Source organism: Hemicordylus capensis, chromosome 1, assembly GCF_027244095.1.
Source record: "Hemicordylus capensis ecotype Gifberg chromosome 1, rHemCap1.1.pri, whole genome shotgun sequence".
Classification (NCBI taxonomy): domain Eukaryota; kingdom Metazoa; phylum Chordata; class Lepidosauria; order Squamata; family Cordylidae; genus Hemicordylus; species Hemicordylus capensis.
In genome coordinates, this window is record NC_069657.1 from 397,015,049 (window position 1) to 397,025,011 (window position 9,963).

Consider the following 9,963-nt stretch of genomic DNA (forward strand, 5'->3'; position numbering starts at 1 on the left):
CACTTGCAGGAGACTTGTGTTTGCAGGAGGAGTCTTGTGTGCTTTCCATTTGCCTCCCTCCCCCTTTCCCCTGTTTGCGAGGGGGTGGGTCAGGCCATCCCCTGGCTGGGTGTTTGTCCTTCCTGATTGCTCTGACACTGAGCAGTTGGCCACCTCAGACCATTGCTGTGTGAGAGACAGCTGATTGGGCTGTTCCAACTCTTTGGCCTTTAAAAGACTCTGCTGGAGGCGCAGGGGGTCGGCCTTGGTGGTGGCCTCCGGGGGTAGGACTGAGTGGTGGGGGTTTATGCATTGTTTTTGACTCCTGGTAGGGACAGTCCTGTTTTGCTGCTGCCCTGTGATGAGTTGAACCTGGTGTAAGTATGTGTCTTGGGTTGTCAGGAGATGGGGAGGCAGGGGGTGTCTCTGGGGCAGCCATTCCAATGGTGATGGGGAATTCACCAATATTTGGTGTTGATAGATCAGCAGGTCATAATAAGGGGAGGGAATTTAGTACCTTAATCGTGGTTTCCTCCTCAATCAGGCCTACTACCTCTTTGGCCTTGGAGGGCGGCAGTCCCTTCAACCCACAGAACCTCGCTTTATTGCTTTGTCATGCCAGGTGAGTCCAAAATAAGCCTGAGATCATCCCATGATTTGATCTTGGATGAAAGTGTCAATCTGGTGTGCATCACGGAGACCTGGTTGGGAGAGGCTAGTGGCCCGGTTTGGTCCCAGCTCCTCCCAATGGGTTACTTCGTGGTGGAGCAGGTGAGAGAATGTGGGCGGGGAGGTGGGGTGGCTGTGGTCTATAAGAATACTAACTCCCTTACCAGGATCCCTCTCAGGGAGTTGCCCTATATTGAATGTGTGTTCCTAAGTAAAGTGACCAAGGATAGATTGGGACTTCTGTTAGTATACCGATCACCCTGTTGTCCAATAGAGTCCTTAACTGAGCTGATGGACCTGGTTGCTGAGTTGGCATTGGAGTGGACCAGGTTGTTGTTGGTGGGGGACTTCAATGTCCATTTCGGGACTGGGTTGTCAGGGGCAGCTCAGGAGTTCATAGTGGCCATGAAGACTATGGGCCTATCCCAAGTGGTTTCTGGACCGGCGCATGATGCAGGTCACATGCTCGACTTGGTCTTTTGCTCTGATCAGGGTGGTGTTCCATGGGTGGGGGCCCCTGTTATCTCCCCACTGTCATGGACGGAACACCATCTGTTTAAGGTAAGAGTTGCAGCCACAACCCACATCTGTAGGGGTGAAGGGCCCATTAGATTGGTCCGCCCAAGAAGGTTATTGGATCCAATAGGATTCCAAGAAGCCTTGGAAGGGTTTCCAGCCGGCTCTGCTAGTGATTCTATTGATGCTCTGGTGATGCTCTGCAAACATGGAATAATGAACTTACTAGAGTAGTAGACACAATCGCATCTAAGCATCCTCTCTGACCTGCTTTAAAGTCTTCCTCGTGGTATTCAGATGAACTGTGGGAGCTGAAGCAGCGAGGCAGACTATTAGAGCGCAAGTGGAGGAAGTCTCAGCGCAAATCTGATAGATTGCATCACAGAGATCATTTAAGGATCTGTGCTCAGGCAGTGCAGATGGCAAAGAAGCGGTTCTACTCTGCCCCCATTGCTTCTGCAAATTCACGTCCAGCTGAATTGTCTAAAGTTGTAAGGAGGCTAGTTCATGCCCCCTCTGCCTTAAATATGAATTTGGAATCATCTGTCATGCGCTGTGATGTTTTTAACAACTTTTTTTTTTCAGATAAAATATCTTGTATTCGTGCTGAACTAGACTCCACAGTTACTGTAGAGTCTATCATAGAGGTGTCCAGCAACTCCTCTTGTAGGACTGAATTGGATCATTTTCACTTTGTTACTTCTGACGATGTGGGCAAACTGCTTCAGACTGTCCGCCCCACCACCTGCTCTTTTGACCCTTGCCCAGCTTGTCTTATATCACCTGATAGTCATATTATCAGAGAGGGTCTGGTAAATATCATAAATGCTTCTCTGAGGGAGGGCAGGATGCCTCCTTGTCTTAAGGAGGCTATTATTAGACCTTGAGGTGAGTCTCACGATTGGTGAGACCCACCTTCAGAGGGTTTGCGGGGAGAGCGGGCTTAGCCTGTTCTCCTCGCAGACGATCCCTAGACAGCCCAGGGTGGCCGGATTGGCCACCCACACGACTACCGGCTCCGTCACGGAGCCACAGAGGGCTGCGGGGATCAGGGGCCGTGTGGCCCCCAGAAGTTCCAGGATGCCCTGCGCAAGTGTGGGGGGAACTTGGAGAGACCCCCAGAGTTGAGAGGCTTGTTTCAGCCGCCCACCAGGGGTCATAAGAACATAAGAACAGCCCTGCTGAATCAGGCCCAAGGCCCATCTAGTCCAGCATCCTGTTTCACACAGTGGCCCACCAGATGCCGCTGGAAGCCACAGGCAGGAGTTGAGGGCATGCCCTCTCTCCTGCTGTTACTCCCCTGCAACTGCTACTCAGGGGCATCCTGCCTTTGAGGCTGGAGGTGGCTTTTATCTCTCCGACTAATAGCCGTTGATAGACCTCTCCTCCATGAAGTTATCCAAACCCCTTCTTAAAGCCATCCAGGTTGTTGGCTGTCACCACATCTCATGGTGCCACACCGCAGCAATACACAATAAAAATGATGGGGTTAGCAGAGCGCTTGCTAACCCCGACTTTTTTTATTGAGTATTGCCGTGGTGCAATAGCAACTTGGCTAATGGGAGGGGGAATTAGGAGAGTTTGCTGCCGGGAGCTGCGCAGCTCCCGTGGCAGCAGATGATCAGCAAAAAAATGGGCTAGGCTCCCTTAGCCCGCTTTTTGCTGATCGTGAGACTCTCCTCCTTATCTGAAGAAACCTGCTTTGGATCCCTCAGAGTTAGCTAATTACAGGCCTGTCTCTAATCTTCCTTGGTTGTGCAAGGTGATTGAGTGAGTGGTTGCTTCTCACCTCCAGGCAGTTTTGGAGGACACAGATTATTTAGATCCTTTCCAGACTGGTTTTCAGGTTGACTGTGGGGTTGAGACTGCCTTGGTCAGCCTGATGGATGATCTCCAATTGGCGACTGACAGAGGGAGTGTGATCTGGCAACTTGGGACCGGGCCTTTTCTGTGGCTGCCCCAGGGTTTTGGAATGCAGTCCCTGCTGAAATAAGAGCATCTCCTTCTCTGTTTGCTTTTAGGAAGACCCTGAAGACATACCTGTTTTCCCAGGCCTTCAACTGAGATTCGATTTTAAATTTTAACGTGTTTTTATCTATGATTTTTATCTTTAAGAATTTTAAATGTGTTATATTTTATGTTTTAATTATGTACACCCCCTAGAGATTTTTATACTAGGTGGTATATAAATTCAATAAATAAATTAAAAATAAATAAATTAGACTTGGCAGTGTACAAAGTTCACCCAAATTGGTACACCCACCAGAACGCGCTGGGCAAATCAAGATAATATTTTCCCCTGCTAACTGAGCAAAGAGATACCTTTTAAATTTAACAGGGGAAGAGCAACTGGCCCTATCCAGTCCCAGCATAGCATCTCTCCAGTGGCTGTTGCTAGTATCTGCCTTATGTTTCTTTTTAGATCATGAGCCCTTTGGGGACAGAGGGCCATCTTAATTAATAATGCATTATTTATTTTTCTATGTAAACTGCTTTGAGAACTTTGGTTGAAGAGCCATATATAAATACTCATAGAAGTAGTTTTCATAAAGAAACCCCACATTATTCTGCCACTTTGTTGGAGATAATCTGGGTTGTTGTGACTCTGCGTTTTAATCACAACAAACCTTTGGGATAGGTTAGGCTGAGATATTCCTCATCAGGAAATAGCATAGCTTCCCTAAATGCCTGCCTGGAGGTGGTAATGGGCTGGATGAGGGATAACAAGCTGAAGTTGAACCCAGATAAAACAGAGGTACTGGTTGTGGGAGACTGGGACTCAGAAGAATGTTTAGATCTGCCTTTTCTGGATGGGGTTACACTCCCCCAGAAAGAACAGGTAGTTTGGGTGTTTGTTTATTTTTATTGTTAAATTTATATTAAGTTCTGATGGACCCCAAACTGAAACTCTCTCAGGTTCTTCAGATTGAGGCAGTGGTCAGGAGTGTTTTCTATCAGCTTTGGCTGATACGCCAACTGCCCATTTCTAGAGTGAATGACCTCAAAACAGTATTACATATGCTGGTAACTTCCAGGCTAGACTTCTGTAATGCACTGTATGGGGGTCTGCCTTTGTATGTAGTTCAGAAATTGCAATTGGTGCAGAATGCAGCAGCCAGATTGGTCTCTGGGATTTCCCAAAGAGACCATATAACACCAATTTTAAGAACTTCATTGGCTGCCAATATGTTTCTGAGCAAAATACAAAGTGCTGGTTATTACCTATAAAGCCCTTAATGGCTTGGGTACAGGGTATTTAGGAGGGGACCTCTTTTGTCATGAAGCCTGTCGCTTACTGAGATCGCATGAGGAGGTTCAGTTAAGGCTGCCACTGACTCGTTTGGTGGCAGTGTGGGACCGGGCCTTCTCTCTGGGTGCCCTGGGGCTTTGGCATGTGCTCCTTGTCAGTATAAGAGCTTCTTCAATTCTGGCTGCTATTCCCCTTTAGGGAGGGAGCTGTAGCTCAGTGGTAGAGAATCTGCTTGAATGCAGAAGGTCCCAGGTTCACTCCCTGGCATCTCCAGGTAGGGAAAGACTCCTGTTTGAAAGTTTGGAGAGCCACTATAAGTCAGTGTAGACAACTAGATGAGCCAATGGTCTGACTTGGTATAAAGCAACTTCCTATGTTGAGCTGAATCTTCCTGAATTATGTACATTCATACTCAAGCATAACATAGTTCACTGTGCTCACAAATCTTTTGTTTATACAAGCCTTATGTCTCTTGTTATTAGTCTTAGGGTTGATATATTTTATAAGCGGGGAAATTACTTGATTAGCAAGCCAGAGGTTGCCGGTTCGAATCCCCGCTGGTATGTTTCCCAGTCTATGGAAAACACCTGTATTAGGCAGCAGTGATATAGGAAGATGCTGAAAGGCATCATCTCACACTGTGAAGGAGGAGGCAATGGTAAACCCCTCCTGTATTCTACCAAAGACAATCACAGGGCTCTGTGGTTGCCAGGAGCTGACACCGACTTGAGGGCACACTTTACCTTTTTACTGTTGTGGCTTGGGATAGTTAGCTGGCTGGCTATTCCTTTGTAAGCTAATCACTGGATAATGGGCGAAGGGACTGGAGGATGTGTTGCTAATGACCCTGACTAACCTCAGTGAGCCACACCATGATGGGTCTGACATAGGACCTACCTGAAGGGAGGACTGAAGGTGACATCACTCTCCCCCTCTACCTCCCTCCCCTGCAAGATTTGTGCAGGAAAAGTAAAAGTAAAGTTGTGCCATTGAATTGGTGTCAACCACAGAGCCTTGTGGTTTTTCTGTGGTAGAATACAAAAGGGGTTTACCATTGCCTCCTCCCGTGCAGTATGAGATGATGCCTTTCAGCACCTTCCTATATCACTACTGCCTGATACAGGTGTTTCCCATAGTCTAGGAATGTGTTCCATATGGGAAACATATACCAGTGGGGATTCGAACTGGCAACCTCTTGCTCACTAGGCGATTCATTTCCCCGCTGCACCATTAGGTGGCTAAGTAGGTAGATGAAAAAGACTGAATGTAGGATTTTTAGAGAGCCTGGGATGGAACAGCCAAGGCAGAAACCTGTAGCATCTCAGGATGCAGGATTTGACCCTTCTGATGCAACCTGTTGCTGAGGTCTAAGAATGATCTGTTATCATCTTTCTCCATTCAGTGCTCAGCCTGTATATTTGTGTAAATGAGCAAAATACTGCAAAGATATACTGTCAGTCTGCAGTGACTTTCTTTCCATAGGAAATCAGAAATCAAGGCTCTGCTTGAGGAAGTGGGACAACCAGAGGCAGTGCATGATTGGTAAACAAAGTCACATTTGATGCATAGTAACTGCTGACACTGGCTAACAAAGTAAGTACCCTGTAAAGAGCTTTATGGGAATGGAGTTGGACTCTGTAAGACTGGAAACACACCACTGACTGGTCTTAGCCCTCTGGCCCAACAGCATGCACATAGGAGAACTGGGGGAGTTGCACGTGGGCTCTCAGCCCCCTCTAGGGAATGGGGGCAAGTGACTGGCTTCCACAGCATCATCCATCCCCGCCCTCCCGCTCCTCAAAGTGGTCTTCCTGTAAAACTAGTTGCTGACCAAGGTTCTGTTCATTACATCACATGACTATCTATGCAGAGTCTGTAGTACTGCGTTTTAAGACTCAGAATGTGATCTGTGATTTAGAAAGCCCTGGTTTGAAACTCACTTCGGCCTTAAACTTACCAGGTAGACTTAGTCACATTAACTGTTTCTGCTGCCTTTGCTCCCCATTAGCAATACGGGAATCATACTACTGGCTTACCTAACAAAGCTGTTGAAAGAGTTTTTTGAGATGCTATATATGAAGCACTGAATACTTGAAATGGGTTATGGGAATGCTAAATGTGATTATACTCTTTTTGCCTTGCATCACATTTTTGCTTCCATAAAAACGTGCAGAAAGAAAGAAATTAAAACAATTGTTACAGTATTAAATCACCAGTTTAAAAATCTGTCTAAACCAGGAGTGTGGCCAGAGAAACATGGTGTCTCTACCACGACAATGCTCTGGTGAAAAGGTTGCTTCTGGAAAAAGCCTGCAACTATGATCCTAAGCATGCACACGTGGGAGTAAGTTGCACCCCCAGGCCCCAATGAAAACAGGACACGCTTAGTTGGAGTAAATAAGAGGGACTGAGTAAGATGGTGGCTGCCGGGCAAGTTCCTCCCCACCCCCTCTCCCAATTGGCTGGCCCTGGCCACGTGGAGGGGACCAAGATGGTGGCCGTTGTGCCTGCTTCAGTGGCCAGAGGCATAGCCCCGCCCCCTACGGGTGCGGGGAGTGGCATTCCATTGAACTCAGCAGGACTTCTGAGAAAACATGCTTAAGACTGGGCTTTGTCTGTATATATTAAAAATGGGTGTAGAGCAGAGGCAGGACTTCTCAGCTGTGATTTGCTAATTAATGAGGCTATTCACACGAGCAGCCCTACTCAGGCTTGGGCAGCCCTACCTGCTTGTAGGGCTGCTTGTGTGAAGTGCTGGGATCGTGGCCAGTCCCAGCACTGCCTCTCTGGGCAGCCCAGGGTTTTTACCTCAGCTTTTACCTGGGTAGAAGGGTGTGAGTACACCCTCCCCCCCGCTGGGTCCCTGGTTGTGCCTAGAGTGCCCGGTTGAGGGAGAATCCCTCAGTGCCCTGAGCTCCTTGCACGATACAGCCAAGTATTTCTGGAGGCCAGGCTGCAGTTTCCTGGCCTACAGATGGCTATTGGGCTGCCAGCCAGTGTTCTCTCTAATTTTTTTCATCTGTGTGTGGAATGAATTTTGTTCTGGGTGGCAGTATCAAGGCAGTGTGTGTGCGCATGGGCATTCAGAATGGGGCCTTAAGGATTCAACCTGAGCAGGATCTAAAAATAACTGAGTGGACATCCAAAAAAGTGTGAGCACGCACACGCCTTAGAGGGAACACTGCTCCTGGGAGAGTCGCTCGTGTGAGTACGCAAGCCACATGGCCAGAATAGGACTGGAGATCATCTGGGGGGGAAGGTGGGTGCTATCCTGCCTTTCCTCCTCCACTCCCCGCCTGACTTGAAGGTCTTGTGAATGCCCTCAGTAAACAATGATAGCATTTTCTCAGCCTGGCAAAAGCTAGACTAAAACAAAATAAATGTAAAGTTAAAGCCAAAACCAAACCAAGGCTCCCAACAGTATAATGTGCAGGGAAGGAACAGACATAAAAAGACAGGCTTGTTTCAGACACTGGTCTTGTTTGTTTAGTAAGTTTAAAGGCAATTTAAAAAATGCATAGAGGTCTGAACACAACCCATCTGTCATGGTTCTCAATAGGACGAAATATCCATCAGTTCTGCAGAAAGAAATGTCTGTCTTTGAAAAATACATATTGATCTAAGAGTGATGGAGAACTCCCATACCTTCCCTGTAAAAGCACACATTGGGGATATTTAGTGCCCTATTTTCTTCTGATGCAGGGGGAGTGGGGAAAGCAAGAAGTCATGGATGGCCCTCCCATGCAGCAAAGTGAAGCAAGGTACTTCAGGTGGCTAATTTGGGGGAGAGGCCGTTTTAAGGTGTCTTGCTCCCCCATCTGCTCCTGCTGCCTCTGCCAGAAGCACTACCCCTGAAGAAAGATAAGTCTGGCTGGCTCACTCTCCATCTCCACTTCTCCCTCCTTACCTTTCTCCTCTTTATAAAACTGAGCATGCGAGGAGGAGGGAGAGGTGTGGCATCTACCTGCCAGCCAGTGTTCCCTGCAACAGAGATTCCCATATGATGCTGACTACAACTCCCATCACCCCTGGCCTAAGGCATTTGCAGCTGGAGATGTTAGGACTTGTAGTCATCAACATCTGGGAGTCCCTGTTGCAGGGAACATAGCTGCCAGCCATTTGCCTGTTTGTTGGCTGGGCACATGGCTAGATACAGCAACCCTCTTGCTTATGCCTGCCTTGGTGGTCCAGTGCAGAAGAGGAGCCATTCCTCAAGCTCTGCAGTTGCTCTGCCCAGCCCAGCCAGGGGGCTGGGGACGTGGGGGGGGGGGCGGTATTTGGTGCTTGCTTCAGGCACCAAAATGTCTCCAGCCACCGCTGCAGGAGGTCCCTTGTACTCTTTCCTTTATCCTAATGTTTAGAATTAATGTTAAGAATTATTCTATTCTAAAAAAGTGGCATGCTACATCTGCACGAATGAGAAATGGTTTTAATTTGGTTTCTGTCATTACCTCTTTAGAATCCATCAAATGTCATGTTTCATCTTGTCCAATTCTTCCCATGTCATCCCAAAGTGGAACCTTTGACCCCTGCCTAGGGACACCATAGTTCTCATGTTGGAAGCTTATTCTTTTTTCAATGTTATTCAAGGTTTATCCCATGACATCTTGATAAATAAGCAAGGATGGTGGAGCTTCGTGGATTTTTTTTGGTGGTGGGGGGGGATTTTTTTGTTTGTTCAGGGGAATACCTGTCACTTTCTGTCTTGATTCTTGAGTAATAGCTTGCAATTTTGTGGCACACAAGGGCCTCAAATCCTGTATTTAAAAATGTATAGATATATGACATGAAAAATGACTAAATATCCTTTGTGCATTGGCAACAAGCTCCCAATGGCTGGAGTTTTAACGCCAGTAATAGGAGCTGTATAAACAGATCTGTATAAGAAAAGGTGTGGGTGGGAGGAAGAGTAGGGACAATTTGTATTGTCCTTGGTAGCTATTTGAGAAGGAAAATATTCTGTCTGTAATCCTTGGCCTTGTGGAACCAGGATTTAATGCAGAAACAGAAGTCATTCACATGATCAGTCAAAGCATCATAGAGCAAATAAGGTAGCTTTCTCACTAACCTTTTTATCGAGACTTGACATAAATTGTTCACTCAGTTACTCTGCAGAACCCAGATGCTGCTGCTGCCTGCAGCGTTGCCCTCTCCTGTCTTTTTTCAGACCTGGTTTGTGGCAGTTTTTCCACCTTTGAATGGAATTACAGTATCAGCTGTAATGATATTGAGGCACCTGGCAGGAGGCGTGGTCCTTGAGGCAGTTGATGATAGGGTGGCTGATGCCCTACCTTTCAGCATACCTTTTCCTGTATTTCAGGGTTCCGTTGCTATTGATCTTCTGTTATATGATCTCATCTCTTATAGCTGGAGTTTGGGCTTTGAATCTTGTTATTGTGATAAAGCATGAGTGTGCAAATAATTCTTTTTTGTTTGTTTGATGAAATGCAATTGCTCTAATTGGAAAAAAACTTTTCACATTAATGAACAATGGGGGGATTGCTTGGACTGTAAACAGGAAACAAAATTAGTGGGACAATTGAGATCAG

The 9,963-nt window shown here is 46.9% G+C and overlaps 1 protein-coding gene across 3 annotated transcripts in view; it reads right to left on the bottom strand.

Moving 5' to 3' along the window:
• The window catches only part of CCDC167 (coiled-coil domain containing 167), a 63,810-nt gene extending 54,206 nt beyond the window's left edge, over positions 1-9,604 (bottom strand). For 2 of the 3 annotated variants that reach the window (XM_053304829.1, XM_053304821.1), the window contains exon 1: positions 9,483-9,602. Coding sequence is in view for 1 of the 3 variants with exons in the window: in XM_053304837.1 (XP_053160812.1) it covers positions 9,483-9,503 (21 nt within the window). In the remaining 2 variants the exon portion in view is untranslated. Of the gene's footprint in view, positions 1-9,482 lie in introns of all 3 variants that reach the window. The other variant, XM_053304837.1, reaches the window with a different exon arrangement.
• Positions 9,605-9,963: the final 359 nt, after the last annotated feature.